Source organism: Branchiostoma lanceolatum, chromosome 2, assembly GCF_035083965.1.
Source record: "Branchiostoma lanceolatum isolate klBraLanc5 chromosome 2, klBraLanc5.hap2, whole genome shotgun sequence".
Taxonomy (NCBI): Eukaryota; Metazoa; Chordata; class Leptocardii; order Amphioxiformes; family Branchiostomatidae; genus Branchiostoma; species Branchiostoma lanceolatum.
The window spans coordinates 39398407-39415263 of record NC_089723.1 but is presented as its reverse complement, the minus strand read 5'-3'; the positions used below and the strand labels follow the sequence as shown (position 1 = coordinate 39415263).

The 16857-nt window shown below is 44.9% G+C and overlaps 1 protein-coding gene across 1 annotated transcript; it reads left to right on the top strand.

Annotated features, from left to right (window-relative positions):
- The first annotated feature begins 504 nt into the window (after positions 1–504).
- LOC136426789 (acid-sensing ion channel 1-like) lies at positions 505–4413 on the top strand. The gene is made up of 6 exons (XM_066415512.1): positions 505–771; positions 1142–1214; positions 1524–1581; positions 1971–2044; positions 2516–2591; positions 3008–4413. Exons 4-6 carry the CDS (start codon positions 1989–1991, stop codon positions 3398–3400), a joined length of 525 nt encoding a protein of 174 aa, XP_066271609.1. The 5' UTR covers positions 505–771; positions 1142–1214; positions 1524–1581; positions 1971–1988; the 3' UTR covers positions 3401–4413.
- The last annotated feature ends 12444 nt before the right edge of the window (positions 4414–16857 follow it).

Sequence of the window (16857 nt, the reverse complement as noted above, 5' to 3'; positions counted from 1 at the left end):
AGGTAAGTTCGGCGGGGAGGAGGGCGTCTCCCTACCGCCCGGATACATCGTGTCCATCGGGCTGAGCCAGGTAAGTTTGCCGGAGAGGAGAGCGTCTCTCTACCGCCTGGGTACACTGTTTCCATCGGGCTGAGCCAGGTAAATTTGCCGGAGAGTAGGGCATATCCCTGCCGCCTGGATAACACCGTGTCCGTCGGGCTGAGCCAGGTAAGTTTGCCGGGAGGAGGTCATCTCCCTACCACCTGGATACACATTGTCTATCGGGCTGAGCCAGGTTAGGCAATTTAGTGCAAAAACAACTAGTAGGTTGGTTAATCTCTGGATAAAAAATTGTGTACACAACAGAAGTGTTGATAAGATATCCGACGTTTTGGCGACCGTCTGCCATCTTCCTGAGGGCAATTGATGGTTCTACTTCGCAATACAGTTAGGTGTCGCTGATGTAGTGTGAAGAATGTGCTTCCAAACGTAACTGACTTTATATTCCCTCTCATCACTGTTCATGACTGGATTTATCCTTGCTTATATCGCAACTTTTCCAGACCCTGCTGGAACGCAAGGGCGGAAATTACGGTCCTTGTACAGACGGAAAAGACAAGGGGTTCTATCGGCTGAAGAACGGAAGTGACATCAGGCTGTTTCCGGAAAGCTACTCCTACTCCGTGAAGCTGTGCGAGAAGACGTGCCTTCAGCAGCAGATAGTGGAGAGGTGCGGGTGCGCGGATCCGTACATCAAGATCCCGGACAACGAAGTGCCCTGTCATCCAAAGGGTGAGGCGAGTTTTCCAGAGCATAACATTTATTCACAATGAGACAAGTCATTACACTGGGTCAGCCAAGGCAGCTTTCGCTGGTAGCGGCTGACCCACAAAAATACAGACGAACGTATAACTTAGCTCTAAGTAAATGACCTCAGTAGGGTTCGGGTTCAGGTTCAGGTTAGGGTTGGGGTCAGTGGTCGGGTTAGGGTTAGGGTTAGGGCTACGGTTAGGGGTTAAGGTTTAGCTGTAAATGCGGTCCTGGATGTGGCTTAGTTGCAACTGGGAATTTGGGTAATATTCACAAGACCTCTACGCAGTGGGGACTATTAGCTTTACTTGAACCGTGGCAAAATTGAATTTCATGTCCTGTGCCATCCTAGATCCATGCAGGACTGTCTTCAAGAAGCTGTACCAGAACGGTTCCCTGCAGTGCGACTGTCCAGCGGCGTGCAGGTAAGAGTAGCCGGGATGCCAGACTGATTCCAGGGCCTACACAGGCCAGCTGCTCGGCTCCAAAGCCACCTTGCCCCGAGAAAATTTTACCACAGACCCCATCCCCTATGTTAGAGCCTGTGTATGCCCTGAAAACAGTCTGGCATCTAGACTTAAGTAAGAGATTAATTAGGCGTACAAATAGTTTTGCTAGTGTACTAAATTCTATCTGGCGTTACTAGACAATGTACAACCTGTTGACTGTTTCTAATGTTTACTGATGGTTTGTTTTGAGCAAATGACATTAACGACATGTTTACCCTTGTTTAGGGAGACAATCTTTTCGTCGTCTGTTGGCTTCGGTGAGTGGCCGGCACCTCTATATACCGTAAGTATGAGAGTGTATTCCAAGAAATCCTTCCTTACCTACTTGAGTCTAACTTATGATGGGTTGTAGGTATCTACCATTTGTAGTCAGTTAATGCTTGATGTAACTGCGACTCAATAACTAAGGAGCAAATCGTAGCCCCCGTTTAGTCGACAATTAGTTTATCTGTGTAGGTAAAAATCATTCTGAAGCAAAGTCAAACTGGAATTTCCTGCACAAAAATTGGCCTTACCTAAATTTTCGACTGTCCAACCTCATTCCTTGAAAAATAGTTGGTCAGTCGAAGATTTGGTAGAGTCCAATTGTTGTGTTAGAAATTACCAGTTCAACTTTGCTACAGACATTTGAAGTTCTTCCATGAAAACTAACTTCCTGGTGAATATTTCCAGGAGACGTTTATTGAAGACATGATGAACAGACACGGTACGGGGTTCGGGAATCTCGGAACGGCGGCAGCAGTGAGGTGAGTGTTCTGGGAACTCTCGTAACGAGAACCAACATTATGTCATGCCTGGGCCTGATACGGGTGTTCCGGACCGTGTGATAACTATCCGGATCACATAGGGTTCGGGAGGGTTATCACACAGGCTTCCATAGAATATTTCGAACGCATTTCGAGCACGCCGGTTGCGCGGCCGTCAGAAATTCGAATACCGGATTCGGAGATTGGAATCAAAGTTGCTACAGTTTCATGTTCGAAGACACAAAACTCCCTCAACTTCTGGCGCATTCCGCATTGAAATGTATGTTTTCTCGGGTGGGTATGACCAAGGTATCTGAGTTTCTGTTGACAGAGACTCCGATCGGGATCTCTACCGATAGAATCGCCGATTCTGACAGATCGCAATCTCTATCCTGACATATGCAATTTTTCTCATAAACCGTTGATATCGGCATCTACTCTGTAATGATAAGGATATTCTCAACTTTGCAGGGAGGGCTTCATCCAAGTCGCAGTCTACTTTGAAAACATGAACATAGAGCACATTTATGAAACGCCATCGTACGAGGTAATGTTTCTGCTTTAGTCTACATGTAGCTTTATCTTTCATATATATATATATATATATATATATATATATATATATATATATATATATATATATATATATATACATATATACCAACGTGTGTCGATCACTTGGACCATCATCTAAAAGTTGGTTTATGTATGTTCAATGAGGTTTAGTAGATTCTATATGCAAAACTGCATAGTGGCAATTGTCAATCTACTTGGAAGTCATTGGATTCTTGGTTGATTAGTTGAGTGATTGATAAATTACTGATCGATTTATTGATTAGTCTATTTATTGATTAGTTGGTTGGTTAGTTAGTTAATTGATGGATTGATTGATTGATCGGTTGATTGATTGGTCTATTGATCGGTTAGTCGATTGATTGATTGATCGTTTGTTTCCTATGCCAGGTTGAGAACCTTCTGGGAGACATCGGCGGGCAGCTGGGGCTGTGGATGGGGATCTCCATCATGACGGTTATCGAGCTGGCGGAGTTCCTGACGGACGTCGTGCTCCTGCTCCTGTACCGCAGGAAGAAATCCGCGCAGCCGGACGTGGAGGCGGACCTTCCCCGCAACCCTGACGCGGGACTGCCGGGCCTTCGCCGGGGCCCTGCCGACGGACTGACGGGCCTTCCCCGGGGCCCTGCCGATGGACTGACGGGCTTTCCCCGGGGCCCTGCCGCTGGACCGCCCGGCAGTCAGTTCATCCTCCTGCCGCGGGACTTCCCTATGTCGAGGATTGTCCCAAACTACCCGGTCATGAAGGGCAGCTGGCGTAATAGTAGTTTTACCGACGTGTAGATATGTATGTGATAGTTACATGTTTGCTCATGATCCTCTATACGTCGGTAAAGGTATAAGTCGAGGTTAAACGCAAAGGACTTTTATGCTATGTTAGAAATGTTTCCATTCGCCGTTTGAATTAGATTTAAGTTTGTGACCATTTTACAGACTACTAACTGTTTATCAATGTTTTTACTTGTCATCTTAATCTTGAGACGCGTGTATAAATCTGTTCTTGGTTGATTCAGTCTGTGCCTGTGTTTGATTTTAATGTCAACATGAGCTCTGGATAAGTCTTCTGGAGCCACACACAAAAACGACCCCTAGCGACATACACTTTGAAGCTGCTATATCTTACACAGCTGCCATTTTTATCTATCAATCTATTATTTACACAGCGACGTCTATGTCCGGGTAGCAGTTATGATCTGGCAGAACCGCTGGTTTCTACCGGCACCGATACTATAGGAGTCTGTCCACAGACTCCGATTACGATGCTAGGAATATGTTAGGATTGTCTCCCATTTATAAATCCTAAGTTTCTAAGAGTGACATGAATCGAATCTCAAAATCTTTAGAATAGCTACGTTGATGAAGGTTAGATATCCAGGTAGTAAGATACGCCAAAAATAATTACTCAAGCACCTGGATAAAATTTCGAATATCTATACAATTTGTATAATTATCATAGTAATAATCTGAATAATATTTTTAGCTTTAGAATAGCTATACAATTTACAAACTCAGATCGGGCATGGATGTAATTGATCAAAGGCGCCTCCTTGGTGTACATGTAATTTGCCGTAAGACAGCAAAGTGCAGAGCTGTCAAAAAATGCATATCCGAGAGGGGGCGCTTTTAATCGATTTCACACAAGCCATGATATGGTCATTGACCCTGATAAATAACAAAGAAAATGCGATACGTATCCTGTGGACAGAAATATAGAGTACGTACACTAAACCGTGCGGTGAGGCAGTACTGTAGTCATGTCATTGGAAGGCGGCATCGCAGTAATCCCCAAGCAGATGTAACGGTGTTTTATCATCTGTTTTTTTCACTATTAGTCCTCTTTTCTAGCATTGTATTCTTTAATATGTTCTCATGACATCCTAGTAAAACCATTTTCCAATGACACACTGTCTCTGACTTGCATTGGGTAGTACTTGTCCGCAAAGGAGCATATTTCCGCTTTAGAATGTTTATTCATTATATTGGTGCATCTTTTACCCCCAAAACAGACAGTGAATATGGGGCTCCCTCTCTGTTGAAATTCTGTCCTGGTATCACCCAGAACAAGCAGTAAATATGGGGGCTCCCTCTCTATTGAAACTCTGTCCTGGTATCACCCAAAACAAGCAGTGAATATGGGGGCTCCCTCTCTATTGAAATTCTGTCCTGGTATCACCCAGAACAAGCAGTGAATATGGGGGCTCCCTCTCTATTGAAACTCTGTCCTGGTATCACCCAGAACAAGCAGTGAATATGGGGGCTCCCTCTCTATTGAAACTCTGTCCTGGTATCACCCAGAACAAGCAGTGAATATGGGGGCTTCCTCTCTATTGAAACTCTGTCCTAGTATCACCCAGAACAAGTAGTGAATATGGGGGCTCCCTCTCTATTGAAACTCTGTCCTGGTATCACCCATAACAAGCAGTGAATGTGGGGGCTTCCTCTCTATCGAAACTCTGTCCTGGTATCACCCGGAACAAGCAGTGAATATGGGGGCTCCTTCTCTATTGAAACTCTGTCCTGGCACCCAGAACAAGCAGTGAATATGGGGGATCCCTCTCTATTGAAACTCTGTCCTGGCACCCAGAACAAGCAGTGAATATGGGGGATCCCTCTCTATTGAAACTCTGTCCTGGTATCACCCAGAACAAGCAGTGAATATGGGGGCTTCCTCTCTATTGAAATTCTGCACTGGTATCACCCAGAACAAGCAGTGAATATGGGGCTCCCTCTCTATTGAAATTCTGCACTGGTATCACCCAGAACAAGCAGTGAATATGGGGCTCCCTCTCTATTGAAATTCTGCACTGGTATCACCCAGAACAAGCAGTAAATATGGGGGCTCCCTCTCTATTGAAACTCTGTCCTGGTATCACCCAAAACAAGCAGTGAATATGGGGGCTCCCTCTCTATTGAAATTCTGTCCTGGTATCACCCAGAACAAGCAGTGAATATGGGGGCTCCCTCTCTATTGAAACTCTGTCCTGGTATCACCCAGAACAAGCAGTGAATATGGGGGCTCCCTCTCTATTGAAACTCTGTCCTGGTATCACCCAGAACAAGCAGTGAATATGGGGGCTTCCTCTCTATTGAAACTCTGTCCTAGTATCACCCAGAACAAGTAGTGAATATGGGGGCTCCCTCTCTATTGAAACTCTGTCCTGGTATCACCCAGAACAAGCAGTGAATGTGGGGGCTTCCTCTCTATCGAAACTCTGTCCTGGTATCACCCGGAACAAGCAGTGAATATGGGGGCTCCTTCTCTATTGAAACTCTGTCCTGGCACCCAGAACAAGCAGTGAATATGGGGGATCCCTCTCTATTGAAACTCTGTCCTGGTATCACCTAGAACAAGCAGTGAATATGGGGGCTTCCTCTCTATTGAAATTCTGCACTGGTATCACCCAGAACAAGCAGTGAATATGGGGCTCCCTCTCTATTGAAATTCTGCACTGGTATCACCCAGAACAAGCAGTGAATATGGGGCTCCCTCTCTATTGAAATTCTGCACTGGTATCACCCAGAACAAGCAGTGAATATGGGGAATTTCCCTCTATTGAAATTCTGTCCTTGTATCACCCAGAACAAGCAGTGAATATGGGGGCTCACTCTCTATTGAAATTCTGTCCTGGTTTCACCCAGAACAAGCAGTGAATATGGGGGCTCCCTCTCTATTGCAACTCTGTCCTGGCATCACCCAGAACAAGCAGTGAATATGGGGGCTCCCTCTCTGTTGAGATTCTGTCCTGGTATCACCCAGAACAAGCAGTGAATATGGGGACTTTTCCTCTATTGAAATTCTGTCCTGGCATCACCCAGAACAAGTAGTGAATATGGGGGCTCCCTCTCTATTGAAACTCTTTCCTGGTATCACCCAGAACAAGCAGTGAATATGGGGGCTTCCTCTCTATTGAAACTCTGTCCTGGTATCACACAGAACAAGCAGTGAATATGGGGGCTCCCTCTCTATTGAAACTCTGTCCTGGTATCACCCAGAACAAGCAGTGAATATGGGGGCTCCCTCTCTATTGAAACTCTGTCCTGGTATCACCAAGAACAAGTAGTGAATATGGGGGCTCTCTCTCTCTACTGAAACTATCTCCTGGTATCACCCATAACAAGCAGTGAATATGGGGGCTCTCTCTCTGTTGAAACTCTGTCCTGGTATCACCCAGAACAAGTAGTGAATATGGGGGCTCTCTCTCTGTTGAAACTCTGTCCTGGTATCACCAAGAACAAGTAGTGAATATGGGGGCTCCCTCTCTATCGAAACTCTGCACTGGTATCACCCAGAACAAGCAGTGAATGTGGGGGCTTCCTCTCTATTGAAACCCTGTCCTGGTATCACACAGAACAAGCAGTGAATATCGGGGCTTCGTCTCTGTTGAAATTCTGTCCTGGTATCACCCAGAACAAGCAGTGAATATGGGGGCTCCTTCTCTGTTGAAACTCTGTCCTGGTATCACCCAGAACAAGCAGTGAATATGGGGCTCCCTCTCTATTGAAATTCTGCACTGGTATCACCCAGAACAAGCAGCGACTATGGGGGCTCCCTCTCTACTGAAACTATGTCCTGGTATCACCCAGAACAAGCAGTGAATATGGGGGCTTCCTCTCTATTGAAACTCTGTCCTGGCATCACCCAGAACAAGCAGTGAATATGGGGGCTTCCCCTCTATTGAAATTCTGTCCTTGTATCACCCAGAACAAGCAGTGAATATGGGGGCTCCCTCTCTACTGAAACTATGTCCTGGTATCACCCAGAACAAGCAGTGACTATGGGGGCTTCCTCTCTATTGAAACTCTGTCCTGGTATCACCCAGAACAAGCAGTGAATATGGGGGCTTCCCCTCTATTGAAATTCTGTCCTCGTATCACCCAGAACAAGCAGTGAATATGGGGGCTCCCTCTCTATTGAAACTCTGTCCTGGTATCACCCAGAACAAGCAGTGAATGTGGGGGCTTCCTCTCTATTGAAACTCTGTCCTGGTATCACCCAGAACAAGCAGTGAATATGGGGGCTTCCTCTCTATTGAAACTCTGTCCTGGTATCACCCAGAACAAGCAGTGAATATGGGGGCTCCCTCTCTATTGAAACTCTGTCCTGGTATCACCCAGAACAAGCAGCGACTATGGGGGCTTCCTCTCTATTGAAACTCTGTCCTGGTATCACCCAGAACAAGCAGTGAATATGGGGGCTCCCTCTCTATTGAAACTCTGTCCTGGTATCACCCAGAACAAGCAGTGAATGTGGGGGCTTCCTCTCTATTGAAACTCTGTCCTGGTATCACCCAGAACAAGCAGTGAATGTGGGGGCTTCCTCTCTATTGAAACTCTGTCCTGGTATCACCCAGAACAAGCAGTGAATATGGGGGCTCTCCCTCTATTGAAACTCTGTCCTAGTAACACCCAGAACAAGCAGTGAATATGGGGGCTCCCTATCTATTGAAACTCTGTCCTGGTATCACCCAGAACGAGCAGTGAATATGGGGGCTCCCTCTCTATTGAAACTCTGTCCTGGTATCACCCAGAACAAGCAGTGAATGTGGGGGCTTCCTCTCTATTGAAACTCTGTCCTGGTATCACCCAGAACAAGCAGTGAATGTGGGGGCTTCCTCTCTATTGAAACTCTGTCCTGGTATCACCCAGAACAAGCAGTGAATATGGGGGCTCTCCCTCTATTGAAACTCTGTCCTAGTAACACCCAGAACAAGCAGTGAATATGGGGGCTCCCTATCTATTGAAACTCTGTCCTGGTATCACCCAGAACGAGCAGTGAATATGGGGGCTCCCTCTCTATTGAAACTCTGTCCTGGTATCACCCAGAACAAGCAGTGAATATGGGGGCTCTCCCTCTATTGAAACTCTGTCCTAGTAACACCCAGAACAAGCAGTGAATATGGGGGCTCCCTATCTATTGAAACTCTGTCCTGGTATCACCCAGAACGAGCAGTGAATATGGGGGCTCCCTCTCTATTGAAACTCTGTCCTGGTATCACCCAGAACAAGCAGAGAATATGGGGGCTTTCCCTCTATTGAAATTCTGCACTGGTATCACCCAGAACAAGTAGTGAATATGTGGGCTCCCCCTCCAACAAAATTGAAGTGGCGCAGCACTTCTTCTAGATGTTCTCCATCCATTCTTCCGTCCATAAGATACAAGTAGATACTGCATATCGTTTATTTCTGGGGGGTCAATGACCGCTTTGACCTTTACATCTGCTTGTAGATTAGTATAACCGGGCAAACGGTTCTCATTGATCTATTTTACGTGACTTCGTCCTTGTTAGGTTGTTGACAAGATATTGACTTTTAATTGACAGGTACGATTAACGACACGACATGTGTCCAAGAGTGGGCCGGGGCAATGTCCGCTCGCACGCGAATGAAACAAATCTGAATTCCTCTACGTGCACAACTGTCCCAGCGAGCTATGATTGATTTGATCGGCCTTGTCACGTTCCATGTCACCATGCCTTTTATTTGTTTTGTATTACCTGTAAACCGCCATTAGGCGTCACACTGATTGTGCAAAGTAGCTACAAGCTGCGTAAGACAAGACTGCAGGTTCGATCCGTTCAAACCGTGATGGACCCCTGTTCTTTTCGAAAATTGTGATGTAGATCTCTTCAAACACGAGGCTCCCAGCTAACATGTAAAGCTATACTGACATGTTTAAAGTGTCGTTTCCTTTAAAAGTATATCTTTATGTTTGCCTTTACTCAAGAGAAACATTTTGTGTTTGCTACATTTTTCCTCTTTCTCTTCTCCAAACAAATAAGGCCAATGACCTGGACAAGACGGCTGTCACCATGGTTACTAGTAACAATGATAATTATTAAAATAAACAGTGAATATGGGGCTCCTCCTCTGTTGAAATTCCTTGATTGGTTGCGAAGGAGATTGAGTGGCATATTTCAAAAACAGCTTGGCTCTGTGATCGAACATGCGAGCGGCATTGACAGGATTACTCTTCAAAATGTCGCCACGCTCTTCCCACAACTAGCTGACTGGTATGGTACCATGATCTTGTCGAATCGCATCTGACTTCTCTGGCCATCGCAAGTCCACTGCAGAAAATGTCACGAACCACGTTAGAATTCCAATCTGTCTGATCATTGCATACAAGTCATTGAGCGTCCTTTCCCACTACTGTGGAGTACCACTAACTGGTTGAATGAAGCAATAGCCTTCATCTGACTTAACCCCCCCCCCCTGTAACTCCTCTCTATTGCACAACATTTGGGCCCCTATTCTACATCCGTTTCTTTAGATTGTTGCGCTTTTTCGCAATGAAATGACCGTCGAAACGTAACATAGTGTGCAACGAACATGTAGCTAGCAAGTAATAGTCAAGCTGTTTTTCAAACATGTACATTCAATTTCCTTCGCAACCAATCGTGGAAATTGAGGAAACTTCTACCGGGAAGGATGAGGGGGAGCCCCCATATTCATTGTTTGTTTTTGGTGAAAGATGGATCAAAATTGAATGTAAATTCTGAAGAAGAGATCTGCCTTTTTGTGGTACGTTTTCAGTCCGCTACCAAACCCGTAGACAGATAGTTAAAGTGTTATTTGACACAGATTGTCAAGTTCAAATGCACCGTCATGCACAAAATGTGGCAAGGTTTGTCAGTTCAGATTCCCTAAACCTGAAGAAGAAGAAGAAGAAGAAGAAACGTCGCAAAAACAGTATGTTTCTCTTCAGTAAAGGTAAACATACAAAAATCTAATCTTAAAGGCACTGGTGCTGTAAACAGCGCACATGCACGTATAGCATCCCACGTAAGCCTGAATCTCCATGTTTGAGGAGAGCCACAGCTCTAACACGTTAAGTATCCCATCGAAAAGAATTGGTCTATTCCGGTGTGGATGGATCCTCAAACCTTACAGACCGGTCTTACGCAAGCTTGTGCTTACTGTGCAAAACTGGATTGTTACCTTTAAATGCGATTACTGGTTATGCGAAACAAACAAACATACATACAAACATACTCAAGAATTTGGTGTAGATTTTGGAGATCTGGGAGAAATACTGTAGATAGGACAAGACAGTCCCTTTGACTTCCCCTGCGCCTGTCGCCTGCGGGCCGTGTACTTGAGACCAGATTTATGTGTGTAGAGATAACACCCTACCCCGACATCTCCTAAATCAGCCCAAGATTTACAGTCGGAACATAAACTCTGGTAATGAGATGGACTCAGCTGATAAACTACGTGAGAAAATTACCTCTACGGCGTACAAACTTCTTCTCCTTCCATACTATTAGGGTACGCTCAAAATCACTTCACTCAAAGCCGCACTATTTGGAACGGGTGTTTTAGAAAAAAAATATTTCAACGCCATCACGCATGCTTCAGTAGTTGATGTTTGCGTATGATTAATTGATTGAACCCTGACACACACCAAAAATCATAGTCGGTGGAAAAAAACGCACCCCGGGGCTACAGTCAAGGAAAATTACACACCGGTGGACTTTTAAAGCAAAACAAGCAAAAGCGCGGTAGTTGGGGGGAAATTCTCGGTATTTCCTGAGACAACAAGATAAGATAATTGTCCAATACTCTGCCGTAGCCTGTAGCCCGTAGTTGCTAAGTACCTGGATGATTGGTAGGTTTGTTCGCGCTCTTATGTGCCATGATCGGTGATTAGTTTGGGACAGACAGTAACTCTTAAAGATTCTTAGGATGATTTCCATACTGAGCTTTACGGCCGTGAATGAGCTATCCTTTTCTAATAAATCTGCCACTTTGGAGAACAACGAACGCGAACATAAGTGCAAAGGGTACGGGTCAGGCTGCCATAGCTTTTTACATCCCCTCTGTTCAATACAAACCGTCAAATTAAGAAGAGTGCGCGACGCCCCACGTCACAAACTCCCCTGGTCCTACTACTAGCTTCACCAGTGAAGAACCTGCCACGGTGGAACGACCCACCAGCGCGAAAAAACAAAGTGACATGACAGAAACCATGACATGTAATCCCAATGCATGAAATCCGAGGGGAAGATTTTAGTCAAAAGCAATATTAAGTTTCCCGCGGATGACACAATGACGAATGGTGGACACGGATTAGCATAGATAAGACTGACCTTGGGTGCACTGACCACCGGCCGCTGTTGTTGTGCCCACAAACCCACAGGCGACAACGCGCATACCCAACTCCCACAACCGGATAGAAGCATATTTGTTTGGATATGATGATCACCCACTTGAAATTACATGTCAGTGAAGTGGAGCTTATTGTATACTGGTCATTATTGACATTCTTCATAAATTACACCTCAAAATGGCACACAGGGAGCATTTCTTCACGCCTTCTGTCCTTTGATTTGAGGGTACCAAACTTGTGATTTAAGAAAAAAGGTCAATCTATTGAGTGCTTTGAGTGACCCAGTTGACAAAGTTATTTTTTGGTGACAACTTTTTAAGATGGATGTATCCGTGGTACAATACCTGATGTATACAAATCAGAATTGAAACAACTTGCTTTCAGCAATGCGTTCTTCTACTCTTTTCAAGATTAATATTTTCAGTAAGCACCGGACAATGCTTCAACAGGTTCCCGTCGTTATTTACGCTACTGAGACAGACCTGCTTCAGTTTGCTCATGTAGCAAAGACTGGCATTTGTCGTATGGGATTTTTTAGCCAATTAGCCGATGCTATAGGGTTTATTTAAGTTGGAATTTTACCATGGTCAATAAATAAGTTTATTGCAAGTTCTTGCCCGTAGGCTAATTGCAGGTACTTGTAACATGAAAGGACGGACGGACGGCACAGACAATTTTGTAACAACATAACTTGTGACTATGCCACGGGTGTCACACAGACTCAGACAGAGAAGGGTCCAGTTTGCTGGTCACTGCCTTCGGGCAAGTGAGGAGATAATCTCCTCACTCATTCTGTGGAGACCCCGGGGAAAAACACACTGCAAGAAACTAACCTTCCCGAGGGCTCTGTCCAGAGACACCGGAATTCATATGGAGGACCTGAGTGTGGCCATGGCAGACAGGATGGAGTGGTCGTCGGTTGTGCATGGACTTGCCCCGTCCCCCCCCCCCCCCGGGGTCGACCGATGATGATGATGATGATGCAGTCTAAATACTGACACTAGATTCTAACCTATATTGGGTTTGACTTCTTTTTCGGAGACAGTGGCAGTGATCCCACTTTTTCTGTAATGTGTGGGTTTTGTGATGTTAAGAGGAGAATAGTTTAATTTTTTTTCTGTAAACGTGTCCTCTTTAAACAGCTCTTTTTTTCTTGATCATAGAAGGAACAATTTGAAATAAAATATGTTTCGTCTTCCTCCGTATTTGACATGCAGTATTTACAAGGTCAATAGTGACGGACGGAGTCCTAGAGACGATTATGTCCACATTTTGCGACAGGGTGCCGCAAACTGTCGCAAAACCACTCTCGCCGTACGACAGACAGACAAGCAAGTCGTCACTCCGCACACTAAAACCCGAGGTGCAGAGTGAGGAGTATTTCCTCGACACAGCGGGCAGACATCGGGTCACGCCTCACAGTGCCGTGCGCCAAGACTGCATCTGTTAGCACAATAATACGGACTCGGATAATGATGGCAAACAAACCGTAATGAGCGCCTTCTCCAATCTGAAAACAGTTGCCATTTAGCTGTGTAAACACGAGCCTTTGTGTGGGGACGTCTAACTATCTCCTCCCTTTGTGTAGAAGGTGGGCAGCAGGGGTCAGAATCCCAGAGACCCCGTTCAACACAAAACACGAAAAATGTCAGACGTTTCGCCTTGTCAGGAGCACACCACATTTCAACACTAGCGCGAGGATTTGGTAAACACGTGATGTATAAACATCCACACGCAAGATGAAGTGCCGGGGTTGTTTCGCCGCGAGAGAAACAGGTGCATCTGCCTTTAATGTAGACTGTAGGATATCGATCGGGCGGTACTTATTAAGCCCCCCCCCCTCCCCCTTCCACTATACGGAGATTGCTGAGCGACCGTACAGCAAAATTTGATATAGTCATTCAAATATGATGCACGATGCAATAGTATGATTTAAAAGACTACAAAACACACGTAAAACGCTAAAAGCGTTTTAAAAAATCGTTATCTGTGAAATTCTTTGAGCAATCTGTGAAAAGTTTGGTCGCTCGTCGATCACAGCAAAGGCGGTGTACGTCCTTCTGGCTTCAAAAGACTGCCCTAGTAAGAAATCGACATCTGAGTTTTCTAGAGGATTTGATGACGGTTTGTTTGAGACAAGACCGTTAACATACAAATTACTTTATTATGGACTTTGCGAAACTTTATCCATCAATTTCATTATGTATTCCTTCTTCCTGTGTCCACTCACTCATTCATTCATTCAGGCATCCATCCACATTTTCTTCTCGTACTGTATGTTGCGTGTAAAGTACATACTGTTACACCTGGCAATGATAGACGAATAGTACAGGTGACACAGACATGTTTTGGCTGGTCACACATCATTGGTTCACTTAGATTTTCCTGTGTTGTTGACATGATCCTTATAAATCTGAAAGGTGGGTGGAAGGGAGGAAGGGAGGAAGGAAGGGTGGAAGGAAAGAAGGAAGGAAGGAAGGAAGGAAGGAAGGAAGGAAGGAAGGAAGGAAGGAAGGAAGGAAGGAAGGAAGGAAGGAAGGAAGGAAGGAAGGAAGGAAGGAAGGAAGGAAGGAAGGAAGGAAGGAGGTAGTCAATGTTCGATTGCTTCACTTTTCCCAGGTGAATAATGAATAATGGGAAGGGAAGAAAATGAGAATGGAATGTGACAGAGACCGTACAACCTATATGACCCATTCCATGTACTACTAAGTCGATACCCATAACTGAACATAACACCAATTGTCAGATGGAGAAAAACTATGTGTTGTTCCCAGTGTGTGGTCTGTTCAGTACTAACGTGCCGCTGAACTCTCCAAACCCAGAGGTCGGCACCTCAAACGTCAAACATGCGAGCAGATAAACATCTCTTTATGAAACAAATTCTGCTGTCCAGAACAAGGGAGCAGCAGAGCATCGGCAGCGGCGGTCACCACGCTACACTGCGCGCAGCAGGTGTGCGTTCAGCCTTTGGAAGAGATAATATTTCCGTCTGTTATACAAATAACAAATATGCCTTCCAATTCTCATATCCCTCAACGTTGTGAGCATGTCGCACACACGTACATAAAGGCGGTAACGCATGTTCGGTTATCCACCCCATTCCGTGTGACGCGGCCCGCTGTTTGGGGTATACATCGGGGTGTGGAGAGAAACGTCACACACCGCCGCAATATTTACTAAAATTCAATGACAATAGAACCCCACGGGCACACACAAGCCTCAGACATATTAAAAACACCGGCGTTATTATACAAACAAACTTTCAAGTCGAGATTTAATAAAGCACGAGCGAAAAATCACTTCACGAGATCGCAGTACAGCAGTCAAGAAGTCAAACTGGTGTCATTTCTTACCTTCTTCTTATCTTGTCTTCTTGAAGTTCTGCTCTGAGACGTCGATAAATTTCAAAGACGACTTACCAAAATATGTCTGCTCCTCCACGTCGGGAAGACAGTTTGTTTATCTATTTATAGCCATCGGATCTCAAGGTTGCCTGTCATCGGATTAAGACGCCTTCTGCGAACCTGCCCTAAACAGCATCAATAGTACAGGTAGCTCAAGTCTACATTGGTTTGGGAAAACGAGAAAAATGTCAAAGTTATCATTTAATGTGAACAAAAGAATAACAACTATAGTTATCAACATGTATCATCTGTCTGTCCCTTGGAAAATATTTATTCTGTGGCCTTGTTGAATTCATGAATACGTGTTTAACAGCTGAGTTATTGTTTCCAATTCCGATTTGTTCTTTTAACGCCTTGAGCAAACTGCTAAGGAAGCGTTCTCCGCGAAGGTGTCTTCCGTCTTGACTTATGGTCTCCATGATAAGATATCTTGTGGTGGTAACTCTGGGATCCAGACACGCTTGGTGTCCTTCTACAAGTGCTACATAAAAACACGAAGATGCAAGCCGTGCTTGGGCGCACACTTTGAGCACAGGGCGCCAAAATACAAGAACAAAAGAAATAAAATGCAAAAATATATATGCCGCGAAGTAGGAATATGACCTGTCTATTTGTACACAAGCTCGTCACCTGACGGTTATGATCAAAGCGCCGCCGCAGAGGCAGATGCCCCCGTGTTTGTGGTGTAAGCGCGGCTTGTGCGCTAGAGACAATGGGCCTATGTTTGCAGCCGGCAGTGCCGTTTCAAAACTATCTGTTGAAAGCAATATGCAAGCAGCGTTTTGCTGTACTGAGTCAAGAAAGGTTAGTAACATCAAGCGTCCGGGAAAGCCGTAGATATGTCCGTCTTCTTCACTTGGAGAAGGCGATGCAAGTCGAAATTGTTTTTAAACGAACTAAAACGCTTAAAATTCATATAGGCCAAGGCATTTTTTGGATAGCCATGCACGTAACCTACAAGATTCAGCTGTCTTGCTACAGGAAAGGCTGTGTTTTATCTTGTCGGTGGTTGGTTATTTTCACAGCCTTCTTAAAAACCCTGTTGCATTAAAATTGTGCGACTATCGCACGACTATCATATTCATAAGAGAGACATTCGTCGAAGAGTTTGATCTTTTCAAGCAAGTTTTGACAAAATCAACTGCTGACAAGGATCTAAGACGACCTTGACAGTTGAAGTTTGCAGGACGCTTGAATGACTATCCCAACAATGACTGGCCTCCGTTTGCGTTCGTACGACGACCATACGATGTATGCGACCGGATCTGAAGGAGAGATTGTGCGAGCACATTTCACTACACAACGTTGTCAGAGATGAGGACGGAGAACACTGAAATTCTATTGAATAAAGGATTTAAAAACTAATACGACTATAATTGAAAAGCTATGAGGAGCTTTCAGGTGGCATCCGCCATCTTTCTTCAGCTCATAAGAGGGATAAAATTCTAGTCAAGTAATTCCTGGCTCTATCGACATTTTTGTCTGTTCGTCACGTGCCCTTTTGCTTCTCACTGTGTGGGGAACGTTGAACGTTAAGGGCCCGGTCAAGATCGTGCAAAATGAATTTACTCTTGGGATAGTCGTGTACCAGTATGTGTCCTGAAAAATTCAGCTGTCTTGTTACGAAAAAAACATCATTGTCGGCCGTTGGTTCTGTCACAACCTGCTTTAGAATACCGCGACATCGAAATTGTGCGACTTCCTACGACTAATGTTATTCCGCCATG